At 28.5% G+C, this 17,410-nt stretch overlaps 1 protein-coding gene across 1 annotated transcript; it reads left to right on the forward strand.

The window, feature by feature from the left end:
• Nucleotides 1–8,266: 8,266 nt before the first annotated feature.
• LOC130804726 (ABC transporter G family member 14-like) lies at nucleotides 8,267–16,450 on the forward strand. The gene is made up of 5 exons (XM_057669280.1): nucleotides 8,267–8,590; nucleotides 9,147–9,918; nucleotides 11,962–12,147; nucleotides 12,873–13,060; nucleotides 15,429–16,450. Exons 1-5 carry the CDS (start codon nucleotides 8,558–8,560, stop codon nucleotides 16,086–16,088), a joined length of 1,839 nt encoding a protein of 612 aa, XP_057525263.1. The 5' UTR covers nucleotides 8,267–8,557; the 3' UTR covers nucleotides 16,089–16,450.
• The last annotated feature ends 960 nt before the right edge of the window (nucleotides 16,451–17,410 follow it).

Here is a 17,410-nt window from a genome sequence, read left to right on the forward strand (position 1 = left end):
TATATACTTCTGTTACAAATCATTGCTAGTACCACTAATTAGTACAGTTAATCAAACAGGCCATAAAAGTATGAAAGTATTATTGGTTGTTTTTCTTTCCCGATGTTAATGCACACACACTTTATGTGTGTTTAGAATAAGTTTATTTTATAGAGGACAAAAATAAAGTTTTTAATGGTTGAAGTCCTAGATATAGAGCATATATGATCACTCTTCAATAGATGATCCTCTCCTCACCTTAAACATCAATGAAGATCATATTCTAATCTCTCTCTAAAATCATTCATAAGGTCAAAGTCAATTCTTCACGGATGTTCATTCTCTTGAAGACAACACGGTAGAAAAATGATTTAGTAATAGCACTACACAGAGTTTGATCAAAATCGTAAATCAAAATGAATTGAACTGCAATTTAAGAATTTGGTCCAATCAATGTCCTAATGTTCCAACTCGATTTTTCGCAAAAAATTTATAGCTTTCTGGTCAATTTCGGTTTTTAAAATATTTACACCAATCCAAACTAGAAGCTAGTTTCTTAAAAATTTACGATTTTTCTACTTGGTCCAATCCAGTTTGATGTTTCAAAGGATCTAATCTAACCTAAAATTTCATACCAGAATTTTTGATTTGATGTGTTTTTATCGTCAAGTTAAATATAGAAGTTAGATATTTAAAATTATATACACTATTTTTTAAAAGAAAGATAACTCTTATGATTTTTTGGTTAGTTTTATTAACTAATAAAATATTTGTATTGAAGAATTTGGAATAAAGGCTAGGCAATTAGGGTCCATGGACCATGATTTCCCTCCATAATAATAGAGATGTAAATTAAAAGAGGGCGGTGGAGACAAAGCATCAAAATATATAGCCGCTAGAGAGCTACGTAGTACAAAAAGTATTCATAGTAAATTATTTCTACCATTGAATTTAAAGGTATAGAAATTACTAAAAAGTTATGAAAAATTTAATTAAATTTAGCAAAAGGGCATGAATTTATAAGCATTTAGCAATGATATCGAATTTCAAGGATACGAATGTTGAAAGTTGAAGCAACCACTCGCATTTTTAGCAAATTTTTGAAATGGTGGACTATGTATCAAGTATCACATTAAATATTCTTTTAGATGACACAAAGGAATTTGATTATGCTTTTGGTTTTCCTTTGTTTTTTTTTTAGGACTTTTTATAAGGCTTACCTTCAAGGGCTTCTTCACTCAAAGCCTAAAGGTTCTTTTTTTGGGTAGTCCAGGAAAAGCCCGAAAAATATAACCTAAAGAAATTGAAAATTTATTTTTAAAGTAATAGTCATCAACCTAGTATTCTCGTACAAAATCAGTGTATGAGTGGGGGTGAATAGCGAATAGACCATGTATGTACCCCTTCAAGGAGAATTGCACACAGTCAAGTAAATCCCACACAAATTGTGTTTTGTAAACAGAAAATATATGAAACAAAATAATTACTCCTTTCATTTCCGAATATTCTTCTCGTTTAGAATATTCTATTTTGGAGAGAGAAATTTGATTAAAATTTTTAAGACATATGTAAATGATAAAATATATTCATGTGAGATCTCATTAGATTCGTTTTAATATATACTTTTTTACTATACATTTTTTATACTTTTTTATAAATCGTATTGAGAGATATCGAGGCTCAAATTTTACCTTAAAAATTATGTAAAAGTTAAACGAGAAAAAAAAATGGGAGAAAGTATTATTTAAAAGTACTTCTAAGAAGACTTGACGTCTATCCATGGGTAATTTTAAAGTTTCCTGATTATTGAACTACCAAAGTTTAACTACTATTCTACAAATCTAATAGTGATACTAGAGTAAAAAATACAAATAAAAAAACTATAAGGGCAAACCTTAAAAACATTAGACCGCGAGGGTCAGATCGTTATTAAAAATTTAAACAAAATAAGTTTTTTTTTTTTTTTTTTTTAATTCTCAAAGTAGATTTGGATTAGTTTTCTTGTCCAAATAAGTGTCTTTAAATCCAAAGATATGGTTGGAGTTTTGTTTGCTGTTATTAATAGCAAACAAATCTTATTGGTCAAAAAATCAAACATAAGCTAGCGTCTTATATTACTAGCAGTGAACATAAGAGACCTGGTCAAATAAGGTAAAACTTTTGTTTGTTATTACTATAAAACTGACGTAAGTTTGACTCTTTTTTTACCAACTCTCTTTTGCTGTGGTAATAATGAACATAGCTGGTTGTCTTCATAGAGAGAAAATTTACATTAAAGTGAATCAAACAATAGTCCGCTTAAATATATTTTCACTTAAAAATTAAAATTAAAATATAAAATAAAAAGTGAAATGACAAAATTGTGTCAAAAAGAAAATCAGGTAGACTCGTGAGCAAGGATGGAGGGACTTTAGTACACAAAAGGAAGCAATCACAAATAACAAAATATATTTGTTGGTGTAGTTATTTTTTTAAGAGAACGTCATTTGGTCATGAGATGACCTCACAATAAAATGTTCATATGCTAATAATTTGTGATATTGAGTCATTTAATAACTCATATGTAAAGTGTGTTCACTGTAAAACCGTCTCATATAAGAATTTGTGTTTTCAATATGAATAATAAAAGCTTATTTACAAATGTAACAAATCAGACAACAAAATAAGTAGACTGTATATAAAATTTTGATGTGCTTTTTTCTTTCATATATATATATATTTGAAAATCTTGAAATAAGTAAAGTACTAAAAAGAGAGATAATATTATTCTCGAAATCTTAATTTTTACAAAAGAATCTAAAACCATACGTGTGGGTATATTTTGCTTAAAAAAAATGGAAATTAGGACCTAATATAGGTTGAACATTAACAAAATTAGAAAAAAATAAAAAAAATGGAAAGCTATAGATTCCAAATGGACAAAACTTGGTGGGGAGGTGTATATGTAAATTTTTTTGGAGCTTTATTAAAATGCCACTTGCAAAGTACGAATCATTTGCTTAATTACAAAAAAAAAAAAAAATACTTTATCTAAAAACCTTCTTTATTCATCTAAAAAGTTGATTCTTGTCTACTAAAATATTGTCACATTTTCTTTTTAAATCTATCATTTTATTTAATTTACTATAATTTTGTTTATGGAAATGTCTCAATTACTTTCTTTTGTTGTCATTTCAACTGTCTTAGAATTTCATCATCCATATATACATTACAAATAGTTATACAATTTCTTAATGTTTATATAAAATACATCGTTAATAACTTAGGTAATTTATGGGGACAGAGAATATATATTTTCTTTAGATTTTCCTTAAACTAGAAGTTTCTAACTAACTTACGGTGGGTTGAGTTTAATTCATCATCATCATATTCAGTGTATTTCGCTTATAGACAACTATGATTAGGGTCTGGGGAGAAAAGAGAAACGGCAGCTCATACCCATAATGGAGAGTGCGGTCAAAGAGTCCCTCGACTCAAGAAGGGTCTTCAAAGCGAGCGGAACTTACAACTATTTGAAAGCCTGCAACTTACACCCACGTTAACCATGAATAGTAAACAACTAACTAAATTTACACAATAAATAGAATACGTACAAATAATAAAAAACGATAATGGTGAGAGAAGTAGTAAAGAATGATAAATAGAGGCAACAAACAGTAACAAACGGCAGTTAAGAGGGACATGTCTAATTCTACTATGATTTATAAATACAAGTAGGTATAGCCAAGATTCTATAATTAGAGGTAGAGGTAGACCTATAATTTTAATTTAGGAGATCTTTGAAATGGAATAATTAGACAACAAATAAATAAAATTGGAGGAGTCATAATACTTTTTACTTATTATATTAAACATTTTTAACAAATATTCATAAGAAAATCAATAAATTTATAATGGGACATTCAATATGGTAGCAACATACTTTTATGAAGCGCCAATGGTAATAAATTTTTTTAAAAAATTTCACATAATAGCATTGTAATGTTATACTTAAAGCTACAGTAACATTAATGGGTCAAATACGTTTAATTAGCCGTTAAATATACTTTTAAGAAAAACTAATAATAGCAAATCTTAATTATAAAGTCTACTGTAGCTCTAAGGAAAGAAGACAAGGGCAATTAAGATATTTAACGGTTAATTAAATATTTTTAACCCATTAATATTACTATAACTTTAAGTACAAGTTATAACCTTACAATACTATTTAATGAAATTTTTTAAAAATTTATTATCACTGGTATTTTATAAAAGTATGTTATCACAATATAGAATAGCAAATTTATATTTTATGATTGAGTTTAGTCATTTTCAAGCCCCAATATAGGTCGGCAAGATTAGGGATGGGATATTGTATTCATATATTAATTGGTGGTTTTAGAGGATGTGAATTAGTTTATTCTATCGAATGTCAAATCTAAAAAAATTGTGCAAAAATTAATCTTATAATTAGTATATTCTTGTGTTTAAGTACGGATCTATAAAAATGGAATATAATTGTTTGATTATAAAATTTATAATATACATTATGGTAAAAGCTTAGTCACAATGTCACAATTTTTTATTAAAAGAAAAAAAATTAATATTAATATCTAATCTTTTACTCGTCCACTATGAATTAATAATCTCACCTTTAGATTATAATTTAATACCAGCAATTTTTTTTAGTTCATTATGAATAATCTAATCTTTGTCTGAGTTTACTGGCAGTATACGTCATTAACAAACTCTAGTAGAGTTCCTCGAAGCGAAGAGTTATTATACACTTGAAATAGGGCTTACTAGGTACTCATCTCGAATTATTACTAACTTGAGTGTCGGAGAAAGTCTCCAAAGAATATATCTAGACGCAAATACAATTATTAAGATGATCTTACAACAAGAAAAATTGGATAGCAAAAACAAGACTCTCAACCAAAAATCTCTCTTGAGACAAACACTAACAACAGACTTAGCGTAAATTAATTGTGTTCAATCCTTAACAGTAACAATTGTCTCTTCCACTTCCAAACTAGGAGGGAAGCGTTAATAGATGCAAAATGAGACTATGTGATTTAAGTCTAAATTTTTACAAGTACGACATATTATAGATGAAAATTAATCAGAACACATATCCATCAACTATAGTAGGAGCTTCCAAGATCTTGAGGAAGCAATACGTAACAACATTTGCTCACTAATAGATCATTCCTTAATTATAGAGGATAATAAAACAAATTTTATGATTCTACAATTACCCCAATGTATAATGGAATTTGTATTTGATTTGACTTCAATAAATTTAAAATTGTATAAAAATCAAGTGGACAAAGATTTTTAATTTTAAACAAATTTTTGTGAGTTATGGTCTCTTTGAAAGATCATCTCTAATTGGGCTGGCTCAAAAAGAAAAATATAGAGTAAGTTTTTCAGTAGGTATTAAGAACATTGAAAATAGGCATTTAGAATATTGTAATTACGTAAGTACTTATTCGATGGGCATTAAATATATTTTAAGTAAGCATTAAAGATATTGTAAGTAGGCATTAAAAATATGAAAAGTAAGCTAGTAGGCTAAGTTTCTCGGTAGGCATTAAGAATATTGTAAGTAGGCATTTTAAGTATTTTTTCAATGGGCATTAAGTATATTGTAAGTAGGTATTAAGAATAATGTAAGTAGACATTAAGAATACAGTAAATGAGCATTAAAGTTTAATGGGTTGGACTTGAAAATTGTCTTTCAAAGAGATAATCTCTTAGAAGACCGATTATAATTTTAAATCGATTCAAAACATCTAATCTGAAATCAATTTAATAATCTGAATAAATACCTTTAATGAAAGTGATAGATATATCGAACTAAACGAAAGAATAAATTCAAGAAAACATGGCTTGAAATTCGAATGCCTCTGGGCTCTAGAAACCTTGGCTTGGCCCCACATTAGAAACTTGATCATGTTTGTAGATTCTAATTTATTTTTGACAAACGAGTCAAAGTAAGTATATATTGTACATGTACATCATTGATTAATATCTAGCTAGTACGTACCTTGGATATTCCATGCTCTATATCCCACGCATTCGTTTCAACAATATCCTTAATAACAAGTATGAATTTAATGCACAATATTTCTATTAAGATTTGATAATTTAAATTTATTCGAACTTGTAATCGAATTTGATTTGACCCGACTTTAAAAATAATTTATAATTATGTAAGATACAATATGGACACAATATCCGTTATCAAACTGACCCAAAACACCTAACCAGAAATCAACCCATTGATCTAAATGAACACCTTGTATATCATTTTTCGGTTTCTTTTTTGCTGACCTATATTTTTTACTCTTTGCTCTATTAATATACACTTTCTAACTTCTTCACCAGCATACTTCACTCTTCGTTCTACTAGCATACACTTTCTAGCATATACTCTCTAATCGTCTATTGTTAATTCAACTATTTGAGTGTGCACTAAATTTATATATGAGTAACTAATCTTAAAACAAGGGGCGAGCTGATGTATTTGAAACAAGCAACAATACAATGGGAAAATGAATATAAGAATATATATCTTTCCACCCTATAGACAAAAGGTGGTAGTGTGAAAGAACAAGAAAAGATAAGGCTAGCTAGATTAGAGATTAATTTATGTAGATAAATTAGAAAATCAAGTGGATTCTAATTATCAAGTAGAATATGTTTAGATAGTTACATTACATGATTTACTAGGGAACAATTAAAGCATTAAGAATTCTCGTAGCCGAAAATTCGATTCAGATGATACTAAGCATATAAGAATAGTTCTTTGCATCAAAGATGTGCTCCGCCATCCCTTCAGTTTGGCCCCTCCCTATATTTCATGTGATCTTTTATAGGGTATGTTTAACAATAACATAATTATTAGTTGTATAAGTATTTGTTAGCTGTAGCCTATGTGTAGTTGTAGATGTATACTTGTAATTAGATATTTAAACTAGATCCAAGTACTAAGATTTCATTTTCATTGTAGTCCAGGTCCTGGATGCATAGGTTTAGTCTCCACGTGTCGTGCAAATACAATGAAACACACGTATTTGGATCACGACCTCAATTGGGTCAGCCTAAAGTATTTTAAAAATATGCTTCAATTGTTTCAATCACCACACGTATTTGGATCACGACCTCAATTGGATCAGCCTAAAGTATTTTAAAAATATGCTTCTCGTACAAGCGGAAATTCAATTTTCATTGTTTTTTATATGTTTTTATACTAGTGGGGTGCTTGTATGGGCCCGTCTCACGGTGAGACGTTCTCATACAAGACTTGCTAAAATTTTAAATACGAAATACCATAAAAGAAAATAGAAAAAAATAAATTAGTTTACCTAATAAAAAAATAGGACAAAATAAATAAATAAGACAAAATTACTAAAAATGAGAGTATTTATCATCAAAAAACTTCGGTATTAAGTTTACAGTTTTACTCTTATCAATAAAAACTTTAAATTTTTTTTTTAAAAAAAACACCGAGTGGCATGTGTCCTCGTAGGCCTTTATATACATCTGCAACTGAATAATGTTATGAATTGTTCATCTTCAGTTGAACTATGCTCAACTGAAACTCAACCCTCTTTTATAAATAATACTTCTTCCGTATTAGTGATTATGTCCAATTTGGTATTTACTATTTACAGTTTACTTTTAATTTTTATTTTATTTTTAAACTATAATTTAAAACATAGTTAAGTATATCTTATTTGATTCGTCTCAACGCAAGGACTAATAAAATCAGCTTTTTATAATTTATACTCATAAGCAATTAGAGATATAAAGGCTTCAACAATTACCTTGATACACATGCCTAAACTAAACATGACAAAGTCACTAAAACGAAGGGAATATGAGTTAAGTAAACCCATTGCCTTGATGGTTGGGTTTGGCCCGATAGTTTATGCCTACTATCTCTTATCTCATTTGTGAACAAAATATTAAGAAAAATGAGAAAGAAAAAGTAACCAATGGAAAAAGATCTATCAAATCATTTAAAAATATATGTATGAAGTCTATTATTACATACACGTAAGTTACATTTAGAAAGAGAATATGATAATATGATATGTCACTTTATCAACTTGAAAAGTTTGACCAACTACTTTCAATCGGTTAAAGTGGCGAACGTCTTTTAAACTTGCAAGAGATTAATTCTCCTCCTTATTTGGGTGGCTTATACCCATTTCATAAATTTTGTTACAATTGTGTTTGGAATAATAATTCAAACAAAAAGGTAAGAGGTAGACCCAATATAAGCACCCATAAGCAAGAGTAGTATAAACTTCACTTAGTTGATACTCTCTTTAAGCTTATAAACTAATCAACTAAGCAATCTTCTTGCTACACTCTTTTCTCATATCACCTTTCTTTTCACTATATATACTTGCAACCATCCCTCTCTTCACTTTGAGCTTGTTCCAACACAATATTTTTTTTAACTAACACCTTTCTCAATCCTATATTTTCCTTTTTCTTTTCTTTTATGCCCTTCACTTAGTTTTAATTATTATTACAACTTCAATAATAAACATCAATACCTACCCCCAAGATTTATTTCCCCAACATGTTGGAGCCTAATTTCCCCATCACATTAAAGGTTTGTTTCTTAATGACTATCTTAATTCTATTTGGAGTATTACATTAATTACTAGTTCCAATTATGTAATTATTTATAGAAGAGTTTTTTTTTTGGTGCGTTTATCTATAATTTGTTCGATTTGTCGTGTTTTAAGAGGTATTAGATTGAAGAAAAATATTTTCCGTGGAAAATAATTATTTATCAACACTAGTTTTTAAATGAAAATTTAAATATTTCTATCAAAAAGTTTTAATTGAAGTTAAAAATAAAGATAAATTAAAAATGTTTCGCACTTTTTCAAAGAAAAATTCAATAAAAAAATTATTAAAAAAATGTTTTGCACCTTAATTTTCATTTATAAATTTCTTATCAATCCAATGTACAAAAATTAAAGAAATTAATTCCTCAAAAATATATTTTCTCTTAAATCAAAATTTATTACTCTTTTAAATTAATTTACTGTCTAACGTAAGTCAAAATAAAAAGCTAGTGTTTTAAATGTTATTTAGTAATTTCTAAAGGACAAAAAAAATAAATATTTTCTAATATTAAGTTTTTTTTTTCTTTTTTTTAGTTTGAAGATGTGGTGTACAAGGTAAAATTGGAAGGCAAAAAAAGCAAGGAAAAGACAATTCTAAAAGGAGTAAGTGGGATGGTAAAACCAGGAGAAATCCTAGCCATGTTGGGTCCCTCAGGAAGCGGTAAAACCACTCTACTTAGCGCTCTCGGAGGAAGACTCAACACAAAATTACTCCACGGTAAAATCACCTACAACAATCAACCCTTTTCCGGTATCATAAAACGACGGTCAGGATTTGTTCCCCAGGATGATATCCTATACCCTCACCTCACTGTATTCGAAACTCTTTTCTTTACTGCCCTTTTAAGGTTACCCAACACCCTGACCCACCCAGAAAAAGTAAACCAAGTTGAAACGGTAATATCAGAATTGGGCCTGACCCGAGTAAGAAATAGTATGATTGGGGGCCCATTAGTGAGGGGTATATCAGGGGGTGAAAAAAAAAGGGTAAGTATTGGTCAAGAAATGTTAATTAACCCTAGTTTAATGTTGTTAGATGAACCAACATCTGGGCTAGACTCAACCACAGCAATGAGAATAATGAGTATTTTAAAGGGTTTAGCTGAGAAAGGAAGAAGTTTAATCACAACCATTCATCAACCATCAAGTAGATTATATCATATGTTTGATAAGGTGGTTGTTTTAAGTGAGGGTAGTCCTATTTATTATGGGTCTTCATCTTACGCTCTTCATTATTTTTCTTCTATTGGGTTTTCCACTTCTTTTACTATTAATCCTGCTGATCTACTACTTGACCTTGCTAGTGGTAAGCCATTCTCTTTTTGTTTCTTTTATTATCCACTTGGTTTTATAATACTTGCTACATTTGACTTTTTACGCAATTTAATATGAATATTATTTTGTTCATTTATATATTGGATTATACACATCTAAAAATTATAAAAAGTTCATATTATAAAAGTATGCGATTAGACGATTCAAACAAGATCAAAATTGAGTATATTTTTACTTACACATTAACCGCAATATATAAAATAAGCTTGAATGATGAATAGTGTCCATAATCGAAATGTAGAAGTATTTAAGAACGAAGGAAGTATATATGAATGGATTTGAAGCCTGTTGGAAATATTTTATTTGTGAAGAAGATCCCACATCATTGAATTAATGAGTTATTATGGACTTACATGGAACGTTTGACAGCTTGGGTAATGGACTTATTAGGTTGTAACAATTCGTCACACAATCATCGTATGGGCCCTCTCGTGTGGATACACTCAAGGGCACATGTGGACTTGGGCCTATAAACCCACGGGTCATGAGCGTTGACTTGCATATATACTTGATAAGGTTTATTATTTTCCTAAACCACATGGTAGTAGGAGGATTAAATCACTCAATATATATGCAAGTCCAGATGCCACTATTTTATTGATGTGGGATCTTGTTTCACATATGAAGTATTTCCATCAGGACTTACATATAATGTCCGGTGGATAATGCACTGTATATTACTAAAATAGTAGGTTATGATCTTACATATAATGTTTGGTGGGTAATCTTACTACTATCATATGGTATTGGGAAAGAATAAACTTCGTTAATGAGTGTGTATGCAAATCAACGCTCATAAACCATAGGTTTGTGGGCCGATTCAACGAGTGCCCTACAAGTGTGTCTACATGATGAGTGGGCCCATAGATTAATTATATGATAAATTTTCACACTCTATCAAGTCTCACTTCTCAAGTTGAAATTGTTAACTGCTTTGATGAAGCATTGGTTGATAAGCCAAAAAATCGATTTATAAACTTTTTTTATTAATATGCAATTTTTTATTGGCTTAAAAGTTGATTAGTTGTTTTATCAAAATAAAAGTTAGAAGTTATGTAAAGTAAAAAAAAAAGTTATTTACTAAGATATTATGTATTTTTGGATTTTTATTATAGCTATATTTTCCTTTCTCATAATAAAGTTTTTTTTTTTATTAAATTTAACTATTTGATTGAGACAAATGAATGCATATATGGTTAGAAAAGGGATAATCAATAATTTTAATAGTACTAAAATTATGATTGGATGTAAGGTTTTGGCCTACTATATTATCCTCAAAGTGGTGGATGTGATGATCATTCATCATTCATCATTGTAACTTTACTTAAATATGTAGAAGTGGAACAAGAAATTAGGACTAGCCCACTTATCTTCAAATATGTACCCCACCAAATATTTTTGGTGCTAACTAGGTTTATATTGTTAGCTAGCATCATGATAATTTTTCATTAATTATAATTCATTTTATTTTTAAACTAATTTATATTTGTATAGACAGCTAATAGATGATTAAGGTTCAAGGATAACCAAATCTAAATAATTTCCTTTTCACCTTTAATTGGTTTGCTTTATACTTGAACCAGGATTGTCTAATTAATGCTTGACATCTCATAATTATGCTAAAAAATTAGTTATATTAAAAAAAAAATTATAATAACAATTATACCAAGTTGTGCTAAAAGTTGCCTTTAATTTCTTTTGTAATATAAAAAAATTACCTATTATAGTGCAAAAATAAGATCGCATCACCGTATCACGACCGTATTATAAAGGTGTTTTAGTTTACCATGACCGAAAGACAAGCCACATTGACCTTGAAAACATTTGTATTGGCTGTGAAATTCGTTTTACAACTATTATCACGATCTTGATCGAAACTGTATTTTTACACTACGGAGAAAACATAATTAATTCTTCTTATAGGTCTGAAAAGAAAAGCCCTAGTCTAATCCAAGATTATTTTTTTGCAACGTTATTATTAATAATTAATTAATTAATAAAAAGTAATTGTTAGGAATTGGACCGGAGTCAAAGCATGCAATGGAACAAGGTGAAAACATGGAGAAAGAGAAGAAGGAAGTGAAAGAAGCTGTTATTTCTGGTTATGAAAAGAATATATACACAACATTGAAGTCTGAACTTTCCAATTTGGAGTCGGCTAATACATTTGATTCCAAGAAAGATGCTTCTACATTACAAAGTATAACATCAATTCTTTTCCTTTCAATAACTTATAGCTTGCATGCATGTTAATTAGTAGACTACTATTAATTAATAACAATAATAATAATAATCCTAAATTGAATAAAAAGCTTAACTAATAAATGAGAACATCCACTTATTCGTATTTAAAATACTCGGTTTAATTTTTTAATAGAAGTAGTTGATAAAATTATTTTAAATGTTAAAATTAACAGACCTCAAAATATACATTTTAGTTGTTTAAAAGAGTCTCATACAAGAATTGTCTCAAGATAATTTTCAAGTGATCAACTAAATCAATAGTTTAAGTTTGTGATTGTAGTCCCAAGATATGTTATATATTTCATTAAGCCCTTCACACTAGAATTCTTTAACTTAAAAGTTTGAATATAGTTTAATTCTTCATCATACCAAATGCTAAATGTTCCATTTTAAGTGAGGGTGAACGATAATTAAAATTGTGATCTTTTTGTCTCATGCATTAACTTTTGATACTATGTCAATAAACCAAACTAATTAAAAAATGTTAATTAGGTATTTTATTTTGGGTTACAACCAAAAGCTGATATATTATATATTCTAACAATAATATATATCTTTTAAATGTTAAAAGAAAAAAATGATAAGAACAATGTTAAAAGTTTAAATAAGAGAATTAACTATAAAATTTGCAATAGATAATTTATTAATTAATTAAATTGAAAAATAATTAAATGAATATAGGGAAAGGAAGAAAAGGAGAGCAATGGTGCACAAGTTGGTGGCATCAATTCAAAGTATTAGTACAAAGAGGGATGAAAGAAAGAAGATATGAAGCATTTAATAGGTTAAGAATATTTCAGGTCTTAAGTGTTGCAATTCTTGGTGGGCTCCTTTGGTGGCAAACCCCAGAATCCCACATTGAAGATAGAGTAAGCTCTTCCATTGCTTTCTTTTACCATTTTAATCTTCTATTTAATGCATGCTAATCCTAATTAAATATCTTCCTCAAAGTTCCAATTATTAATATATTTTTTTATACTTATATCTCGGACTATATAATGGTTGGCTTTTAAAATCAATTACTGTATAATACGATCAAAACTAACTATATGTATTTCTCTGGCCTTCTCACAAAAGGGGTACGGAAATGGATTGTACGTTATTTCACCCGGATCCTGTTCTCGGGTGTAATATTGGGTTGATAATGTTGATATTAAATTTGATTGCATTGAGGTTTACTAATCAATATTTATTAGTTTGTTGGTTAATATAATACAATGGAATATACTAATTTAAAGAGCTATAATATTAAGTTTGAGAGTATTGATGTTTACCAATCAATATTTATTAGTTTGTTGTTAAAACTATAAATTTATTTGTTATTTTTGAATAATTTATTTTCTTGTTAATTATTTTCTGATTCAACAAAAACAATAGTGGCTCATATTTCATAATATAACAATCAACAAGATTACCCCATAATTCACCGTAACGGAACTACCCTTGTATGTCATCCTATAATTTCAATTTATCTATACTATACACTAAATGGATTAGTTTTAAGAATAAATCTGATGTATTTTATTTTTTATCCTAAATAAGTTCAAAAAGAAAAATATAAGATAATAATGCTTCATGTTTGAGAATACTCCTCTCTCATTTAATTTGCACTCAATTTCTATTTTGGATAGTCTCACTTTAAAAAATTATTTTGGCAATAATGCTAGTAATTTATTTTATTTATTTCATAAATTCATTATATTTATTAATATCATCCACTTGTTATTTGTATTTCTCACCTATTACAAATTAATATTTACACCTCAGATCTATAAAAAAAGGTGCAAATATAGATCAGAGGTGTAAATTAAACGGGACAAAGAAATATAGAATTTTTTGATGATACTTATTTTATCTCCATTTTGATTGATAGGGTTTCTTTTTATCTGTTAAATAGATCCGCATATTGCATAATATCATGAAAAAATTATTTGTCAACCTTGTTGATTTGATTGGAAATCCACCTTGATTTGCGTTTTTTGTTTCGTCGTTCTCATCACAAATCACTGAATCTCACGTTGTAGACTTGTAGTTCGTGTATTTAATTCCTTTATATCATTAAATTTATCTCATACGTATATCATGAGAAAATTAAGAAAAATAAGATATAAAATTAATATTGTTTAATAATAAGATAAAGGTGTAAATGAGATAAAAATATAAATTAAATATAAAAATAGATTTAATGTAGAAATATATATGGTAATAAAAATATAAATAAAAGAATTGTTTAGTCAAATTTAAAAATTAGAGTAAATTTGATAAGACCGAAACATTATATACTTGTGATGAGAATAAAAAGTTGTGAAAAGCACAATAATAAAAGTAGCTTTATGTAAGTTTAGGTGTTTAAGAAACGCTTGTATTGATTTAAGCTTTTTAGATTGACAAAGTGATTCCAATTGATTTTCTCCCCCACAATTATTTCATAGGAGTATTTGTCATATTAAATTTCTTTTCAAATAATGGTTTCTGATTTTCAAATGAACACGTAATGTTTCAAAAGTTTAATTTGATGGTTGAAGTCTTATTATTAACTAACGTTTTAAAATTTTAATTTGATAGTTAAAGTCTTATTATTAACCAATCTTCACATAAGAGCCATGAAGACTAAAAATAATAATGATATTGCATATTGCACGTGCTCTTTTTATATACATTAGGCTAAATATTTCACTTGATTGACTGCTGGGTGAGATTCGAACCTGTGACCCTTTTGTCACATTGAATTTTGATATTATGTCAATAAATAAAATCAACCACAAACTTAAGTTTTTGGTTAATATGTTATAGAAGTATATGTCAAGGAACCAAGTCAACCAAAAGCTTAAGCTGGTGGTTGAGGCCCTAAAATATGTTATGTACTCTGACACGCCCCTTTACTTAATAGCCCTTTAGTCCAGAAGCATAGATGCACCCCCAAACTCTCCTCATACCTGGCAAGTTGGTACGGAATATTCTACTTTAATTGAGGGATGGTTGAAATTCAAACTCGTGACCTCTTGCCATGTTGGTTTCTGATACCATATCAAAAAACGAACTCAACCAAAAGCTTAAGCTGATGGTTGAAGCCCCATGATATGTTATATACTTTGATATCATGTCCAAGAATCAACTCAACCAAAAGCTTAAACTGATGATTGAGACCCAAGATATATTAAATACTCTAACAATATAGTCTATCATACTTATTATGTATAAACGAGAATTTAATTAACAAATTTTAAATTTTTGCAGATGGCGTTAATATTCTTCTTTTCGGTATTTTGGGGATTTTACCCTTTATACAACGCGGTTTTCACATTCCCACAAGAAAGAAGAATGCTAATGAAAGAAAGAACATCAGGAATGTACAAACTATCCTCATATTTCTTAGCAAGAACAATAGGAGACTTACCCTTAGAGTTAGCCCTACCAACTGCCTTTGTGTTCATAATATATTGGATGGGAGGCCTAAAACCAAGCCCTATAATCTTCCTTCTATCCCTCATTGTTATTCTTTACAATGTGTTAGTTGCTCAAAGTCTTGGCCTCGCGATAGGGGCCATACTTATGGATATAAAACCAGCCACAACCCTAGCCTCGGTTACAACCCTAGTGTTCCTTATTGCAGGAGGATACTATGTTCAACAAATCCCTCCTTTTATAGTGTGGCTTAAGTATTTAAGTTATAGCTTTTATTGTTATAGATTGCTTTTAGGGGTACAATACCAAGAAAATGATACATACCCTTGTTTCAAGATGGGTAAATGGGAATTGTGCAAAGTTACTGATGTTCCGGCTGTTAAATCAATGGGCCTTAGTCATTTGTGGGTGGATGTTTGGATCTTGGGATTGATGTTGGTTGGTTACAGAATTATTGCTTACTTGGCACTTCAACGACTTCGTATTAAATGATCGACTGTTAAGCTGGTTGTTGAGATTTTAATATATGTTGTATGTTCTATCTGTGACGTTATCGTGAAAAATGAGAAATGGAAAAGTATATAAAGTATGTTCCATCTTTTTGAGAGAAAATTATAAAAATTTATATATGATGTGTTATGCAAGTGAAATAGTGCTTGTTTAGTTTTAGGGGCCTTCAAGAGCTTTTTTTGTACGAGGTTAATAATAATTGTAATTTTGATGAAGTTATATATAATTTGGACTTAATTTAAGTACTCCGAATCAGAGATGAAGAAATGTGGTTATTATGGCCACCATGTTGTATTAGTACTTCATAATAATAACAAAAAATATTTCAAAAGCTTTATAGCTCACAAGTATTTCCATGTATCATATATGCATATTATAATTCAAGAACTTCTATGCCACATGTAATTATATCAAAGTCAATTCCAAATACAATTTTTCCGTCACTATATACTTCTTCATCCAATATTCCAACCTAAAAAAGTATATATTTCTATGAAAAGAGTACTTCTCTTTTTAGTTATACAACTAAATATGAAAGGATTTAATTAATTACTATCAATTAATCAAAAACCAAATTATAACAGTAATAATAATTTACTTCAATTAAAAGCAAAATTTACTAACATATTTAGTGCACACCAAAAGAATATGAAGCACTTCTATTAAGGATAAGCATAAATTCCTTCACAATGATAATACTTCCTGATTATAAATTGTTTACAGTGAAAAGAATTTGAAAAACATTATCTTGATTATTGAGTACTTTACTTTTAAACCATTTCTTTGTCTATAATAATAATAATTCAAAAGTGAAGAAATAAGAATATAAAGTACATTTTACTTGGTCTCTGAAATTCCACAGGTAATATCAATTCCCTAAATCTTTATGTATGAATTATAGGTCATTATATACTTTTTATTATATAATATGCACGTTTTACTAATTAGGTAATTAACACTACAAATAACGATTTAGTGCCATGATAATTAGGAAGATGAATCAACTCAATTATCACTTTAGGCTTAAATTAATAGTTTATATGGTACAATGTTAAAATTTATTTCCTCTGTTTTTACATTTTTATACTATACTTGTGAATTATTCACTAATTTTATTTTAATATTTTTTATAATTTATGATTCTCATTATGAGAATATCAAATAGTAATGAAGAGTCAAAATATCAAAATCTTTGTTTGTCTGGGCAAGGATGTTGTCCGATAGAAATAGCTAGCAACCAAGAAAACACTAAACATGATTTCTTAGTTCTAAATTATGTGTAACATTAGAAATATTGCACTATT

The sequence above is a fragment of the Amaranthus tricolor genome, chromosome 17 (genome assembly GCF_026212465.1).
Source record: "Amaranthus tricolor cultivar Red isolate AtriRed21 chromosome 17, ASM2621246v1, whole genome shotgun sequence".
Lineage (NCBI taxonomy): Eukaryota > Viridiplantae > Streptophyta > Magnoliopsida > Caryophyllales > Amaranthaceae > Amaranthus > Amaranthus tricolor.